Source organism: Somniosus microcephalus, unplaced genomic scaffold (assembly GCF_052327205.1).
Source record: "Somniosus microcephalus isolate GS21.2 unplaced genomic scaffold, FLI_Smic_1.0 unresolved_chr4, whole genome shotgun sequence".
NCBI classification, from domain to species: domain Eukaryota; kingdom Metazoa; phylum Chordata; class Chondrichthyes; order Squaliformes; family Somniosidae; genus Somniosus; species Somniosus microcephalus.
Window position 1 is genome coordinate 56990469 of NW_028225182.1, and position 18117 is coordinate 57008585.

An 18117-nucleotide genomic window follows, 5' to 3' on the forward strand; every position below is an offset into this window, starting at 1 on the left:
GATCCCGACCACCCGTCCATAACCCAACTCCCTCACTGCTGACCCTCAGTGTGTGTACAGTTCTATTTAATTCTCAATCCTTCCTAACATTTGTTCCCTAAATAATAGTTTATAAGGTCTACTTTTCCTGGTCCCAATGTATTCGGAAGATGACAAAACACACCCGGGAAATGAGCGATGAAATGAGTTCCCCTCCTCGGGATCCGCACAGTGTGAGAGTCAGCCCACCCTAACTCGCAAAGAGTTCAACGCCCGGGGCCATAGCAGCTTCTGCCATTTGTACTCTGTTGTTTCACAGAGAGAATGAACCCGTACGACCCACTGAAAAAGGAGGGCGCGATCCTATTACAGGACAACCCCGTTGAACCAGCCAACGTGAAGGCACCAATCGGTGAGTCCGTCCCATCCACACAAAGTCAAGTTGGTGCAAGAACCCACCTGTTGGCCAGGCCCACACCAGCGCACTGGCAAAGGAAAAATAAGGCAGCAAGATCATCCATCAGTGTCTCCCTCCCTCCAACTATCTCCAGTCCCTCACTGTCTCTCCCTCCATCTCCAATCCCTCAGTCTCTCTCTCCCTCCATCTATCTCCAGTCCCTCACTGTCTCTCCCTCCATCTCCAATCCCTCAGTCTCTCTCTCCCTCCATCTATCTCCAGTCCCTCACTGTCTCTCCCTCCATCTCCAATCAATGACGAGATCATCTGTTTGAGGACTAAGTATTGTCCAGGACACCGGGGAGAACGCCCCTGCTCTTCTTCCAATAGTGGCCGTGGGAACATTTACGTCCACCTGCGAGGGCAGACGGGGCCTCGGTTTAACGTCTCATCCAAAAGATGGCACCTCCGACAGTGCAGCACTCCCTCAGTACTGCCCCTCCGACAGTGCGGCGCTCCCTCAGTACTGCCCCGCCGACAGTGCGGCGCTCCATCAGTACTGCCCCTCCAAAAGGGCAGCGCTCCCTCAGTACTGCCCGTCCAACAGTGCGGCGCTCCCTCAGTACTGCCCCTCCGACAGTGCAGTGCTTCCTCAGTACTGCCCCTCTGACAGTGCGGCGCTCCCTCAGTACTGCCCCTCCGACAGTGCGGTGCTCCCTCAGTACTGCCCCTCTGACAGTGCGGCGCTCCCTCAGTACTGCCCCTCCGACAGTGCGGCGCTCCCTTAGTACTGCCCCTCCAACACTGCGGCGCTCCCTCAGTACTGCCCCTCCGACAGTGCAGTGCTTCCTCAGTACTGCCCCTCCGACAGAGCAGCGCTCCCTCAGTACTGCCCCTCTGACAGTGCGGCGCTCCCTCAGTACTGCCCCTCCGACAGTGCGGCGCTCCCTCAATACTGCCCCTCCGACAGTGCGGTGCTCCCTCAATACTGCCCCTCTGACAGTGCGGCGCTCCCTCAGGACGGCCCCTCCGACAGTGCGGCGCTCCGTCAGTACTGCCCCTCCGACAGTGCGGTGCTCCCTCAGTACTGCCCTTCTGACAGTGCGGCGCTCCCTCAGCACTGCCCCTCCGACAGTGCGGCGCTCCCTCAGTACTGCCCCTCCGACAGTGCGGCGCTCCATCAGTACTGCCCTTCTGACAGTGCGGCGCTCCCTCAGCACTGCCCCTCCGACAGTGCGGCGCTCCCTCAGTACTGCCCCTCCGACAGTGCGGCGCTCCCTCAGCGCTGCCCCTCCGACAGTGCAGCGCTCCCTCAGTACTGTCCTGGGTGTGTCAGCCTAGATTACGAGGCTCGAGTCTCTGGAGTGGGAATTGAACCCGCGACCTTCTGACTCAGAGAGAAGAGAGTGCTGCCCACTGAGCAACAGCTGACACCTAATTGAAGAAAAGAATTTAAAGATCTAAAAGCTTTCAAACCTGAAGTGGCTTTTCTCTCTTCACAGTGACGTGGAAATCTTATTACCAGTGGCGAGGGCTTGGCATGGACTCACCAGTGGCCGTGCTGCTCTCCTACCCGCTCACCATCTACTACATCATCACCAGCCTCGTGCCACAGCACTGTGAGTCAATGCATTCCTAGCGATGGCAGAGGGAGGGCGTCCTTTACTCATGCTGCACATCACCACGGGCAGAGCTGTGTGTACGGAACAGTGTCACACAGGCCTGTCACTGTATAACACTGGGGTACAGTACTGGTGGGTACAAGTCTGTCACTGTATAACACTGGGGTACAGTACTGGTGGGTACAGGTCTGTCACTGTATAACACTGGGGTACAGGACTGGTGGGTACAGGTCTGTCACTGTATAACACTGGGGTACAGTACTGGTGGGCACAGGTCTGTCACTGTATAACACGAGTACAGTACTGGTGGGTACAGGTCTGTCACTGTATAACACTGGGGTATAGTACTGCTGGGTACAGGTCTGTCACTGTATAACACTGGGGCACAGTACTGGTGGGTACAGGTCTGTCGCTGTATAACACTGGGGTACAGTACTGCTGGGTACAGGTCTGTTGCTGTATAACACTGGGGTACAGTACTGGTGGGTACAGGTCTGTCGCTGTATAACACTGGGGTACAGTACTGGTGGGTACAGGTCTGTCACTGTATAACACTGGGGTACAGTACTGGTGGGTACAGGTCTGTCACTGTATAACACTGGGGTACAGTACTGGTGGGTACAGGTCTTTTGCTGCATAACACTGGGGTACAGTACTGTTGGGTACAGGTCTGTCACTGTATAACACGGGTACAGTAGTGGTGGGTACAGGTCTGTCACTATAACACTGGGGTACAGTAGTGGTGGGTACAGGTCTGTCACTGTATAACACGGGTACAGTACTGGTGGGTACAGGTCTGTCATTTTATAACACTGGGCTACAGTACTGTCCACTTGGGGAGGCAAGGATTAATCGGGGATAGTCAGCATGGCTTTGTCAAGGGTAAATCATGTCTGACAAATCTGATTGAATTTTTCGAGGGGGTGACTAGGGGGGTGGATGAGGGAAATGCTGTGGATGTGGTTTACATGGACTTCAGTAAAGCTTTTGACAAAGTTCCGCATAGGAGACTGGTCAAGAAGGTAAGAGCCCATGGGATCCAGGGTGCCTTGGCGCATTGGATCCTAAACTGGCTGAGTGGCAGGAGGCAGAGGGTGATGGTCGAAGGTTGCTTTTGTGACTGGAAGCCTGTGTCCAGTGGGGTACCTCAGGGATCGGTGCTGGGTCCCTTGTTGTTTGTGATCTACATAAATGATTTGGATGAGAATGTAAAAGGTATGATCAGTAAGTTCGCAGATGACACGAAAATTGGTGGGGTGGTAAATTGCGAGGAGGAAAGCCTCAGGCTACAGGACGATATAAACGGGTTGGTCAGATGGGCGGAAAAGTGGCAAATGGAATTTAACCCTGAAAAGTGCGAGGTGATGCATTTTGGACGGACAAATAAGGCAAGGGAATACACAATGAGTGGTAGGACCCTAGGAAGTACAGAGGGTCAGAGGGACCTTGGTGTACATGTACATAGATCCCTGAAGGCTGCGGAACAGGTAGATAAGGTGGTTAAAAAGGCATATGGGATACTTGCCTTCATTAGCCGAGGCATAGAATATAAGAGCAGGGAGGTTATGATGGAGCTGTACAAAACGCTGGTGAGGCCACAGCTGGAGTACTGTGTGCAGTTCTGGTCGCCTCACTATAGGAAGGATGTGATTGCTTTGGAGAGGGTGCAGAGAAGATTCACCAGGATGTTACCTGGGATGGAGCGCCTCAGCTATGAAGAGAGGCTGGACAGGCTGGGGTTGTTTTCCTTGGAGCAAAGAAGGCTGAGGGGCGACCTGATTGAGGTGTACAAAATGATGAGGGGCATAGATAGGGTAGATAAAGAGGAACTTTTCCCCTTAGTAGGGGGGTCAATAACAAGGGGGCATAGATTCAGGGTAAGGGGCAGGAGATTTAGAGGGGATTTGAGGAGGAACTTCTTCACCCAGAGGGTGGTTGGAATCTGGAACTCACTGCCTGAAAGGGTGGTAGAGGCAGGAACCCTCACAACATTCAAGAAGCATTTGGATGAGCACTTGAAATGCCATTGCATACAAGGCTATGGACCAAATGCTGGAAAATGGGATTAGACTGGACAGGGATGGATGGGCGGCGCAGACACGATGGGCCGAAGGGCCTCTTTCTGTGCTGTAAAACTCTATGACTCTATGACTCTATGACTGGTGGGTACAGGTCTGTCACTGTATAACACTGGGGTACAGTACTGGTGGGTACAGGTCTGTCGCTGTATAACACTGGGGTACAGTACTGGTGGGTACAGGTCTGTCACTATAACACTGGGGTACAGTACTGGTGGGTACAGGTCTGTCGCTGTATAACACTGGGGTACAGTACTGGTGAGTGCAGGTCTGTCACTGTATAACACTGGGGTACAATACTGGTGGGCACAGGTCGGTCCCTGTATAACACTGGGGTACAGTACTGGTGGGTGCAGGTCTGTCACTGTGTAACACTGGGGTACAGTAGTGGTGGGTACAAGTCTGTCACTGTATAACACGGGAACAGTACTGGTGGGTACAGGTCTGTCACTATAACACTGGGGTACAGTACTGGTGGGTGCAGGTCTGTCACTGTATAACACTGGGGTACAGTACTGGTGGGTACAGGTCTGTCGCTGTATAACACTGGGGTACAGTACTGGTGGGTACAGGTCCGTCACGGTATAACACTGGGGTACAGTACTGGTGGGCACAGGTCTGTCACTGTATAACACGGGTACAGTACCGGTGGGTACAGGTCTGTCACTGTATAACACTGGGGTACAGTAATGGTGGGTACAGGTCTGTCACTGTATAACAATAGGATACAGTACTGGTGGTTACAGGTCTGTCACTGTATAACACTGGGGTACAGTACTGCTGGGTACGGGTCTGTCACTGTATAACACTGGGGTACAGTACTGGTGGGTGCAGGTCTGTCACTGTACAACACTGGGGTACAGTACTGGTGGGTACAGGTCTGTCACTGTATAACACTGGGGTACAGTACTGGTGGGTACAGGTCTGTCACTGTATAACACTGGGGTACAGTACTGGTGGGTACAGGTCTGTCACTGTATAACACTGGGGTACAGTACTGGTGGGTACAGGTCTGTCACTGTATAACACTGGGGTACAGTACTGGTGGGTACAGGTCTGTCACTATAACACTGGGGTACAGTACTGGTGGGTACAGGTCTGTCACTATAACGCTGGGGTACAGTACTGGTGGGTACAAGTCTGTCATTGTATAACACTGGGGTACAGTACTGGTGGGTACAGGTCTGTCACTGTATAATACTGGGGTACAGTACTGGTGGGTACAGGTCTGTCACTGGATAACACGGGTACAGTAATGGTGGGTATAGGTCTGTCACTGTATAACACTGGGGTACAGTACTGGTGGGTACAGGTCTGTCACTATAACACTGGGGTACAGTACTGGTGGGTACAGGTCTGTCACTATAACGCTGGGGTACAGTACTGGTGGGTACAAGTCTGTCATTGTATAACACTGTGGTACAGTACTGGTGGGTACAGGTCTGTCACTGTATAACACTGGGGTACAGTACTGGTGGGTACAGGTCTGTCACTGTATAACACTGGGGTACAGTACTGGTGGGTACAGGTCTGTCACTGTATAACACTGGGGTACAGTACTGGTGGGTACAGGTCTGTCACTGTATAACACTGGGGTACAGTACTGGTGGGTACAGGTCTGTCACTGTATAACACTGGGGTACAGTACTGGTGGGTACAGGCCTGTCACTATAACACTGGGGTACAGTGCTGGTGGGTACAGGTCTGTCACTGTATAACACTGGGGTACAGTACTGGTGGGTACAGGTCTGTCACTGTATAACACTGGGGTACAGTACTGGTGGGTACAGGTCTGTCACTGTATAACACTGGGGCACAGTACTGGTGGGTACAGGTCTGTCACTGTATAACACTGGGGTACGGTACTGGTGGGTACAGGTCTGTCACTGTATAACACTGGGGTACGGTACTGGTGGGTACAGGTCTGTCACTGTATAACACTGGGGTGCAGTACTGGTGGGTACAGGTCTGTCACTGTATAACACTGGGGTACAGTACTGGTGGGTACAGATCTGTCACTATAACACTGGGGTACAGTACTGGTGATTGCAGGTCTGTCACTGTATAACACTGGGGTACAATACTGGTGGGTACAGGTCTGTCACTGTATAACACTGGGGTACAGTACTGGTGGGTACAGGTCTGTCACTGTGTAACACTGGGGTACAGTAGTGGTGGGTACAGGTCTGTCACTGTATAACACTGGGGTACAGTACTGGTGGGTACAGGTCTGTCACTGTATAACACTGGGGTACAGTACTGGTGGATACAGGTCTGTCACTGTATAACACTGGGGTACAGTACTGGTGGGTACAGGTCTGTCACTGTATAACACTGGGGTACAGTACTGGTGGGTACAGGTCTGTCACTGTATAACACTGGGGTACAGTACTGGTGGGTACAGGTCTGTCACTGTATAACACTGGGGTACAGTACTGGTGGGTACAGGTCTGTCACTGTATAACACTGGGGTACAGTACTGGTGGGTACAGGTCTGTCACTGTATAACACTGGGGTACAGTACTGGTGGGTACAGGTCTGTCACTGTATAACACTGGGGTACAGTACTGGTGGGTACAGGTCTGTCACTGTATAACACTGGGGTACAGTACTGCTGGGTACAGGACTGTCACTGTATAACACTGGGGTACAGTAATGGTGGGTACAGGTCTGTCACTGTATAACACTGGGGTACAGTACTGGTGGGTACAGATCTGTCACTATAACACTGGGGTACAGTACTGGTGAGTGCAGGTCTGTCACTGTATAACACTGGGGTACAATACTGGTGGGCACAGGTCGGTCCCTGTATAACACTGGGGTACAGTACTGGTGGGTGCAGGTCTGTCACTGTGTAACACTGGGGTACAGTAGTGGTGGGTACAAGTCTGTCACTGTATAACACGGGAACAGTACTGGTGGGTACAGGTCTGTCACTATAACACTGGGGTACAGTACTGGTGGGTGCAGGTCTGTCACTGTATAACACTGGGGTACAGTACTGGTGGGTACAGGTCTGTCGCTGTATAACACTGGGGTACAGTACTGGTGGGTACAGGTCCGTCACGGTATAACACTGGGGTACAGTACTGGTGGGCACAGGTCTGTCACTGTATAACACGGGTACAGTACTGGTGGGTACAGGTCTGTCACTGTATAACACTGGGGTACAGTAATGGTGGGTACAGGTCTGTCACTGTATAACAATAGGATACAGTACTGGTGGTTACAGGTCTGTCACTGTATAACACTGGGGTACAGTACTGCTGGGTACGGGTCTGTCACTGTATAACACTGGGGTACAGTACTGGTGGGTGCAGGTCTGTCACTGTACAACACTGGGGTACAGTACTGGTGGGTACAGGTCTGTCACTGTATAACACTGGGGTACAGTACTGGTGGGTACAGGTCTGTCACTGTATAACACTGGGGTACAGTACTGGTGGGTACAGGTCTGTCACTGTATAACACTGGGGTACAGTACTGGTGGGTACAGGTCTGTCACTGTATAACACTGGGGTACAGTACTGGTGGGTACAGGCCTGTCACTATAACACTGGGGTACAGTACTGGTGGGTACAGGTCTGTCACTGTATAACACTGGGGTACAGTACTGGTGGGTACAGGTCTGTCACTGTATAACACTGGGGTACAGTACTGGTGGGTACAGGTCTGTCACTGTATAACACTGGGGCACAGTACTGGTGGGTACAGGTCTGTCACTGTATAACACTGGGGTACAGTACTGGTGGGTATAGGTCTGTCAGTGTATAACACTGGGGTACGGTACTGGTGGGTACAGGTCTGTCACTGTATAACACTGGGGTACGGTACTGGTGGGTACAGGTCTGTCACTGTATAACACTGGGGTGCAGTACTGGTGGGTACAGGTCTGTCACTGTATAACACTGGGGTACAGTACTGGTGGGTACAGATCTGTCACTATAACACTGGGGTACAGTACTGGTGATTGCAGGTCTGTCACTGTATAACACTGGGGTACAATACTGGTGGGTACAGGTCTGTCACTGTATAACACTGGGGTACAGTACTGGTGGGTACAGGTCTGTCACTGTGTAACACTGGGGTACAGTAGTGGTGGGTACAGGTCTGTCACTGTATAACACTGGGGTACAGTACTGGTGGATACAGGTCTGTCACTGTATAACACTGAGGTACAGTACTGGTGGGTACAGGTCTGTCACTGTATAACACTGGGGTACAGTACTGGTGGGTACAGGTCTGTCACTGTATAACACTGGGGTACAGTACTGGTGGGTACAGGTCTGTCACTGTATAACACTGGGGTACAGTACTGGTGGGTACAGGTCTGTCACTGTATAACACTGGGGTACAGTACTGGTGGGTACAGGTCTGTCACTGTATAACACTGGGGTACAGTACTGGTGGGTACAGGTCTGTCACTGTATAACACTGGGGTATAGTACTGGTGGGTACAGGTCTGTCACTGTATAACACTGGGGTACAGTACAAGTCCGTACACTCACTGGTGTCTCACAGTCCCTCTCTCTCGGGGACATATCAGTCTAACAAGTGCATTTCTCTACTGTTTAGTTCCAGAATTGAACGTCCTCAACAAACAGTCGCTCAAAATACACATCCTGGAAGCACAGAAGCAGTTTGATGTACGGATGGTGTTCTGGGTGAGTCTACACTGTCCCATCAAACTCGCCCAGGGCAGGTACAGCACGGGGTTAGATACAGAGTAAAGCTCCCTCTACACTGTCCCATCAAACTCGCCCAGGGCAGGTACAGCACGGGGTGAGATACAGAGTAAAGCTCCCTCTACACTGTCCCATCAAACACTCCCAGAACAGGTACAGCATGGGTTAGATATAGAGTAAAGCTCCCTCTACACTGTCCCATCAAACACTCCCAGGGCAGGTACAGCACGGGGTAGATACAGAGTAAAGCTCCCTCTACACTGTCCCATCAAACACTCCCAGGGCAGGTACAGCACGGGGTTAGATACAGAGTAAAGCTCCCTCTACACTGTCCCATCAAACACTCCCAGGGCAGGTACAGCACGGGTTAGATACAGAGTAAATCTCCCTCTACACTGTCCCATCAAACACTCCCAGGGCAGGTACAGCATGGGTTAGATACAGAGTAAAGCTCCCTCTACACTGTCCCATCAAACACTCCCAGGTCAGGTACAGCATGGGTTAGATACAGAGTAAAGCTCCCTCTATACTGCCGCATCAAACACTCCCAGGGCAGGTAAAGCACGGGTTAGATACAGAGTAAAGCTCCCTCTACACTGTCCCCATCAAACACTCCCAGGGCAGGTACAGCAGGGGTTGGATACAGAGTAAAGCTCCCTCTACACTGTCCCATCAAACACTCCCAGGGCAGGTACAGCACGGGGTTAGATACAGAGTAAAGCTCCCTCTACACTGTCCCATCAAACACTCCCAGAACAGGTACAGCATGGGTTAGATACAGAGTAAAGCTCCCTCTACACTGTCCCATCAAACACTCCCAGGGCAGGTACAGCACGGGTTAGATACAGAGTAAAGCTCCCTCTACACTGTCCCATCAAACACTCCCAGGGCAGGTACAGCACGGGGTAGATACAGAGTAAAGCTCCCTCTACACTGTCCCATCAAACACTCCCAGGGCAGGTACAGCACGGGTTAGATACAGAGTAAAGCTCCCTCTACACTGTCCCATCAAACACTCCCAGAACAGGTACAGCATGGGTTAGATACAGAGTAAAGCTCCCTCTACACTGTCCCATCAAACGCTCCCAGGGCAGGTACAGCACGGGTTAGATACAGAGTAAAGCTCCCTCTACACTGTCCCATCAAACACTCCCAGGGCAGGTACAGCACGGGGTAGATACAGAGGAAAGCTCCCTCTACACTGTCCCATCAAACACTCCCAGGGCAGGTACAGCACGGGTTAGATACAGAGTAAAGCTCCCTCTACACTGTCCCATCAAACACTCCCAGGGCAGGTACAGCACGGGTTAGATACAGAGTAAAGCTCCCTCTACACTGTCCCATCAAACACTCCCAGGGCAGGTACAGCACGGGTTAGATACAGAGTAAAGCTCCCTCTACACTGTCCCATCAAACACTCCCAGGGCAGGTACAGCACGGGTTAGATACAGAGTAAAGCTCCCTCTACACTGTCCCATCAAACACTCCGAGGACAGGTACAGCACGGGTTAGATACAGAGTAAAGCTCCCTCTACACTGTCCCATCAAACACTCCCAGGGCAGGGTCGAGGGGAGGGGTCCTGCAGTAGGAGTTTGCTGGTTTGTTTCTGCGGGAGCTGGTTTCTGAGTGTGAGGGTCGGGAGTGGGTGAGGTGGCTGCCCCTGTTTCGGACACTGTTCTCTCAGGTGAATGATCCCGTGCTGTCCCGTTTCTCCTTCGACAGGAGCTGGCCGTCCTGTTGCCTCACGTCACTTTTGAGATCCATTTTGTTGGTGATGGTTTGCCGCTGGAAGTGGACAAACAACAGTTTAAACTACAGAGGAAGGTAGGAGCTGCAGGGCGTGGAGTGAGGGGGCGCGCAGTGCGTGGGCGCGGAGTGGGGGGGGCGGGGAGTGAGGGGGTGCGGGGAGTGAGGGGGGCGGGGAGAGAGGGGGCGGGGAGTGAGGGGGCGGGGAGTGAGGGGGGCTGGGAGTGAGGGGGGCGGGGAGAGAGGGGGCGGGGAGAGAGGGGGGCGGGGAGAGAGGGCGCGGGGAGTGAGGGGGCGGGGAGTGAGGGGGCGCGGAGTGAGGGGGCGCGGAGTGAGGGGGCGCGCAGTGCGTGGGCGCGGAGTGGGGGGGGCGGGGAGTGAGAGGGCGCGGAGTGAGGGGGGCGGGGAGAGGGGGCGCGGAGTGAGGGGGCGCGGAGTGAGGGGGCGGGGAGTGAGGGGGCGCGGAAACAACTGGGTACAGCGCGGGGGTACAGCGAGAGCAACACTGCCTGAAAGGGCAGGGACCCGGGTTCAAACCCGGCCTCGGGTGACTGTCTGTGTGGAGTTTGCACATTCTCCCCGTGTTTGCGTGGGTTTCCTCCGGGTGCTCCGGTTTCCTCCCACAGTCCAAAGATGTGCGGGTTAGGTTGATTGGCTATGATAAATTGACCCTTCGTGTTAGGGGGATTAAATACGTGGGGTTACGGGGATCGGGTGGGATATGTATCGGTGCAGGCTCGATGGGCCGAAATGGCCTCCATCTGCACTGTGGGGTTTCTGTGATTCTGTGAAGCAGATCCAATAGTAACTTTGGGAGAAATACTTGAAGGGGAAAATTCACAGGGCTATGGAGAGCAGGGGGGAGTGGGAATAATTGGAGAACTCTTTCAAAGAGCCGGCACCACCCCGATGGGCCGAATGGCCTCCTCCTGTGCGGAATCATTCTGTGATTCGGTGTTAGAGGGATGGAAGGTGATGGCGGAGGCTGTTCTCTCAGCCCCCAGGCCAGCGCAGCGCGAGGCACAGATCAGGAATCTCACTCTGCTCCTGTCTGTCTCCCCACCCCCAGGACGGCCAGGTGTGCATGATGAACCCCAACATCCGCATCGGTGAGGAGAGGAGTGACAGGAGGAACATTCGCATCAAAGTCTGCTCCAAACCCTACCACATGCTGCAGGGCCCCAAGGCTGATCTGGTGATTGGTGAGCGAGGCGTCGGAAAACGGGTGGGGGGAGGGGGGTAGGACGACTGCGGGGCTGGGGAGAGGGACTGGGGGGCTGGGGGGAGGGACTGGGGGACTGGGGGGAGGGACTGGGGGAGGGACTGGGGGCTGGGACTGGGGGACTGTGGGGAGGGACTGGGGGACTGGGGAGAGAGGGACTGGGGGACTGGGAGAGGGACTGGGGAGAGGGACTGGGGGACTGGGGAGAGGGACTGGGGACTGGGAGAGGGACTGGGGGACTGGGGAGAGGGACTGGGGGACTGGGGAGAGGGACTGGGGGGAGGGACTGGGGGACTGGGGGGAGGGACTGGGGGACTGGGGAGAGGGACTGGGGAGAGGGACTGGGGGACTGGGGAGAGGGACTGGGGAGAGGGACTGGGAGAGGGACTGGGGGACTGGGGAGAGGACTGGGGGACTGGGGAGAGGGACGGGGAGAGGGACTGGGGGACTGGGAGAGGGACTGGGGGACTGGGGGAGAGGGACTGGGGGACTGGGGAGAGGGACTGGGGGACTGGGGAGAGGGACTGGGGGACTGGGGAGAGGGGGGACGGGGAGAGGGACCGGGGGACGGGGAGAGGGAGGACGGGGAGAGAGGGGGACGGGCGGAGGGGGACGGGCGGAGGGGGGACGGGCGGAGAGGGGACGGGGAGAAAGGGGACGGGGAGAGAGGGGACGGGGAGAGAGGGGCCGGGGAGAGAGGGGATGGGGAGAGGGGGGACAGGGAGAGGGGGGGGACGGGGAGAGGGGGAGGACGGGGAGAGGGGGAGGACGGGGAGAGGGGAGGGACGGGGAGAGGGACTGGGGAACGGGGAGGGGGAGGGAGGACGGGGATAGGGAGGGGGGACGGGGAGAGGGGAGGGGGGACGGGGAGAGGGGAGGGGGAAGGGATCGGGAGGGGGGACGGGGAGAGGGGAGGGGGGACGGGGAGAGAGACTGGGGGACAGGGAGAGAGGGGGGGACGGGGAGAGGGGGGACTGGGCGATGGGGGGGGGCGGGGTTGTCCCTGCGGGATCGAACGGGCCATGGCCATTAATCGTGTAACCAACCTGGTGCTTCAGAAAATGACTGATTAATCTTCAAAAATCATTCCGTAAATGGCAAAAACAGCACTCGCCCCCACAGTGACTATATACAGTAGAACCAACTTTATTGAATTTTTTGAAGAGGTAACAGAGAGAGTAGACAAGGGTAATGCAGTAGATATAATTTATCTAGATTTTCAAAAGGCCTTCGATAAGGTATGCCATAATAGACTGATGAACAAGGTCAGAGAATGCGGAGTCAGAGGACAAGTAGCAGAATGGATTGCTGGCTGGCCTCAGGACAGAAAGCAGAGAGTGGGAGTAAAGGGGAGCTATTCCCAGTGGCAGAAGGTGGGTAGTGGTGTTCCACAAGGATCAGTGCTGGGACCACTGCTGTTCACAATTTATATTAACAATTTAGACTTTGGAATCAAAAACACAATTTCTAAATTTGTGGATGACACCAAATTGGGGGGACAGTCAATACTGAGGAGGACTGCAACAAGTTACAGGAGGACATTAATAAACTTGCAGAATGGGCAAATAATTGGCAAATGAAGTTCAACACAGATAAATGTGAGGTACAGGTAGACTACCCTTTATCCGAACTTCCGAAAACCGAAACCCTCTAAAAACCGAAGGTTTTTTCGTTCAGCGTAAGTCGTGCGCACGACATGACCAGAGTGGCGCACGACTTACGCTGAGCAGAGGGTCAGCGTAAGTCGTGCGCACGACCCTGACCCCCGTCGACGACCCCCCGCGGACCCCCGCCGACCCCGACTCCCGCCGACCCCCACCCCCGACAAATTTCCCAGTCTTATAAAATACCTTCCGAAATCCGAAATTTTCCGAAAACCGAAACACGGCTGGTCCCGAGGTTTTCGGATAAAGGATAGTCTACCTGTATTACATTTTGGTAGGGAGAATAGGGAGGTCACTTATCACTTGGAGGGTGCGAGTCTAGGTGGGGTAGAGGAACAAAGGGATCTCGGAGTACAAACACACAAATCACTAAAAGTTACAACACAGGTTCACAAGGCCATTAAAAAAGGCAAACCAGGCACTCGGGTTTATTTCTAGAGGTATAGAATTGAAAAGTAGGGAAGTTATGCTAAACCTGTATCGAACCTTGGTTAGACCACACTTGGAGCACTGCGTACAGTTCTGGTCGCCATATTATAAAAAGGATATCGAGGCACTGGAGAGGGTGCAGAGAAGATTTACAAGGATGGTACCAGAAATGCGAGGGTATACAGATCAGGAAAGGGTGAACAGGCTGGGTCTCTTTTCTCTTCGAAAGAGAAGGCTGAGTGGTGACCTAATAGAGGGCTTTAAAATGATGAAAGGTTTTGATAGAGTGGATACAGAGAGAATGTTTCCACTTGTGGGGAAGAGCAAAACTAGAGGCCATCAATCTAAGATAGTCCCAAGAAATCCAATAGGGAATTCAGAAGAAACTTCTTTCCCCAGAGAGTGGTGAGAATGTGGAACTCGCTGCCACAGGGAGTGGTTGAAGCGAATAGTATCGATGCCTTTAAGGGAAGCTAGACAAGCGTATGAGGGAGAAGGGAATAGAGGGTTACGCTGATAGAGTTAGATGAGGAAAGACGGGAGGAGGCTCGAGTGGAGCATAAACACCGGCATGCACTGGTTGGGCCGGATGGCCTGTTTCTGTGCCGTATATCCGATGTAATCCTGTGTAACCTCCCTCTCCCCCGCAGTGACTATATAAGAGTTTGCCCTCTGTGTTTTCAGGGTTCAATGTGGGGTTCGGACTGAGCGGGACATGGCTGCGCTCTCTACCCAGACTGCAGGTGAGCCGAGATTGACCGAAGCTCCCAATCATTCCTGCTCCCCACAGCGATTCCTCTCCCCCTGTTCACCCTCCCGCTCTCCTCTTTCCTCTCCGCAGTCACTTCGCGTTCCGGCATACTTCACCGAGTGCTGCGAGTACAGCTGTGTCATCGACAACCAGACCATGAGCATGGCTGCGGGCGGCTCCGTCAGCCAGCCCATCGTTAACCCCTTCCGCTCTCCGTTCCGAATCATCGGCATCGACAACAACCTGCCCTGGTGAGTGTAGAACAGCGCAGACAGTATCAGGCACGGACACACCCCAACTGCATTGACTGGACCAGAGCCATGTTCTGAGGCCGTTAGAGTGTCCACCATTGGATGGCAGCTCGATTCAAAGCTCCCCCTGCGTTCTGGGCACCAGCTCGCCGATAGATAGTCAGCTCCAGTCATCCGTCAGCTCGAAACAATTCCTCAGCTGTCTGAGAGACAAACAAATGGCTCTCCCTCCATCTCCAATCCCTCAGTCTCTCTCTCCCTCCTTCTCCAATCCCTCAGTCTCTCTCTCCCTCTATCTCCAATCCCTCAGTCTCTCTCTCCCTCTATCTCCAATCCCTCAGTCTCTCTCTCCCTCTATCTCCAATCCCTCAGTCTCTCTCTCCCTCCAATCCCTCAGTCTCTCTCTCCCTCCAATCCCTCAGTCTCTCTCTCCCTCCATCACCAATCCCTCAGTCTCTCTCTCCCTCTATCTCCAATCCCTCAGTCTCTCTCTCCCTCTATCTCCAATCCCTCAGTCTCTCTCTCCCTCTATCTCCAATCCCTCAGTCTCTCTCCCTCTATCTCCAGTCCCTCAGTCTCTCTCCCCCTCTATCTCCAGTCCCTCAGTCTCTCTCTCCCTCTATCTCCAATCCCTCAGTCTCTCTCTCCCTCTATCTCCAGTCCCTCAGTCTCTCTCTCCCTCTATCTCCAGTCCCTCAGTCTCTCTCTCCCTCTATCTCCAATCCCTCAGTCTCTCCCTCCCTCTATCTCCAATCCCTCAGTCTCTCTCTCCCTCTATCTCCAATCCCTCAGTCTCTCTCTCCCTCCTTCTCCAATCCCTCAGTCTCTCTCTCTCTATCTCCAATCCCTCAGTCTCTCTCTCTCTATCTCCAATCCCTGTCTCTCTCTCCCTCTATCTCCAATCCCTCAGTCTCTCTCTCCCTCTATCTCCAATCCCTCAGTCTCTCTCTCCCTCTATCTCCAATCCCTCAGTCTCTCTCTCCCTCTATCTCCAATCCCTCAGTCTCTCTCTCCCTCTATCTCCAATCCCTCAGTCTCTCTCTCCCTCTATCTCCAATCCCTCAGTCTCTCTCTCCCTCTATCTCAATCCCTCAGCCTCTCTCTCCCTCTATCTCCAATCCCTCAGTCTCTCTCTCCCTCTATCTCCAATCCCTCAGTCTCTCTCTCCCTCTATCTCCAGTCCCTCAGTCTCCAATCCCTCAGTCTCTCTCTCCCTCTATCTCCAATCAATTCAATTCAATTCAATTCAAATCACTTTATTGGCATGATAAGGTACATCTTATGTTGCCAAAGCATCAAAATACATTTATGGTTGAACACATAAACGCAGTTCTATTCATAGTGTATAAACAGGTATATCCCTGAGTGTATAAATATACTTTCGCATTATTTATATATACTCTTTTCTTAGGTTTACTGGTTGTCCCTCTGTTCATGGCAAGCTGTAACATAGTGTGCCGCCAGTGCTACACAGCTTCTCTCCTCCCCCAGTAGGTATGGGAGTTTTTGGTCGTCATTCAGATTTCTGAATTCAGGGCATATTTGTGAGAATTTTTGGTAGAAATTCTCCCTGATGCCCTGATATTTTCCACAGGCTGTGAGGAAGTGCATCTCTGTCTCCACTACTCCCTGACTGCAGTGAGAGCATATCCTGTCCTCTCTTGGCAGCCTGGTCTGCCTTTTTCGATCGCTAGGCTATGTTCGCTAAGTCTGTACCTTGTCAAGGTTTTTCTCAGTTTGTTATCCTTTACCATGGTCAGGTACTCAGCCATGTTGTATTGTCTGTTTAGGGCCAAGTAGCAATTGAGTTTTTGTTGTTTCTGCCCAATATGACGGATATTTTTCCTTTTGTTTAGTGACAATTGTGTTGGGTCGAATTCTCTCTGCTACGATGTCACTGTCCTGGGGCTGGTTATTGTTAGTAGTGTTAGTGGTTGCTTCACTGAGTCCCAGGACTAGTTGACTGAGGGAGTTATTCTTTATGGTCCTCTCTTGGCATTTCAAGGCTTCGTAATGATAGCAGTGGGGGTTACTCATTTTTAGGTGTTTCCAAAATTTGGTGGCTCTTTTTTGGATAGTAATTATTAGTGGAAATTGGCCTAGTTCTGCCCTGCATGCATTGTTTATGGTTTTCCTTTGAGTCCGGAGGATACTTTTACAGAATTCTGCATGTAGGATCTCAATTGGGTGTTTGTCCCATTTTGCAAATTCTTGTTGTGTTAGCGGTCCCCACACTTCACTGCCATAGAGTGCAATTGGTTCAATTACTGATTTGAAAATTTTGAGCCAAATGCTAATTGGGATTTCTATTTGGATTGATCTTTTAATGGCGTAGAAAGCCCTTCTTGCTTTCTCTTTCAGTTCATTCACAGCCAGTTTGAAATTTCCCGTAGAGCTGATTTTTATGCCCAAGTATGTGTAGTTAGTGATTTGTTCGATTTTAGTTGTTCCTGGTGTGAGATTTATTTTGGGTCCCTGATGTCTGGATCTTTGTTGGAACACGAGGACTTTGGTTTTTTGGGGGTTTATTGTCAGGGCCCAGGTCTGACAGAACGACTCCAGCAGATCCAGGTTCTGCTGTAGACCCTCCTTAGTTGGTGACAGCAGAACCAGGTCGTCTGCATAGAGGAGGAATTTAACCTTGGATTCATATAGGGTGAGGCCGGGTGCTGTAGATTGTTCAAGTAGTTTTGCTAATTCATTTATGTAAATATTAAAGAGTGTCGGTGAGATTGGCGAGCCCTGCGTCACCCCCCGCCCCTGTGGGAAGTATTTTGTTTGTTTGTCTCCAATTTTAACTGCACATTTGTTGTTTGTATACATTGATTTAATTACATCATATGTTTTTCCCCCTACCCCCCAATCCCTCAGTCTCTCTCTCCCTCTATCTCCAATCCCTCAGTCTCTCTCTCCCTCTATCTCCAATCCCTCAGTCTCTCTCTCCCTCTATCTCCAATCCCTCAGTCTCTCTCTCCCTCTATCTCCAATCCCTCAGTCTCTCTCTCCCCCTATCTCCAATCCCTCAGTCTCTCTCCCTCTATCTCCAATCCCTCAGTCTCTCTCTCCCTCTATCTCCAATCCCTCAGTTTCTATCTCCCTCTATCTCCAATCCCTCAGTCTCTCTCTCCCTCCATCTCCAACTCTTCAGTCCATTCATTGTTAAGGGTATTAAGGGTTACGGAGCGAAGGCGGGTCGATGGATCAGCCTCGATCTCATTGAATGGCGCAGCAGACTCGAGGGGCTGAATGGTCTGCTCCTGTCCCGATGTTTCCATTTCTCTCCCTGCCCTGT

The 18117-nt window shown here is 52.6% G+C and overlaps 1 protein-coding gene across 1 annotated transcript in view; it reads left to right on the plus strand.

Moving 5' to 3' along the window:
- Positions 1-18117, plus strand: part of LOC147091138 (zinc finger MYND domain-containing protein 15-like) — a 48835-nt gene that overhangs the window by 23540 nt on the left and 7178 nt on the right. Inside the window, exons 6-12 of the mRNA XM_085977594.1 lie at positions 299-391; positions 1879-1995; positions 8652-8740; positions 10485-10586; positions 11578-11710; positions 14508-14566; positions 14665-14825. Coding sequence (XP_085833720.1) covers positions 299-391; positions 1879-1995; positions 8652-8740; positions 10485-10586; positions 11578-11710; positions 14508-14566; positions 14665-14825 — 754 coding nt within the window. The remainder of the gene's footprint in view (positions 1-298; positions 392-1878; positions 1996-8651; positions 8741-10484; positions 10587-11577; positions 11711-14507; positions 14567-14664; positions 14826-18117) is intronic.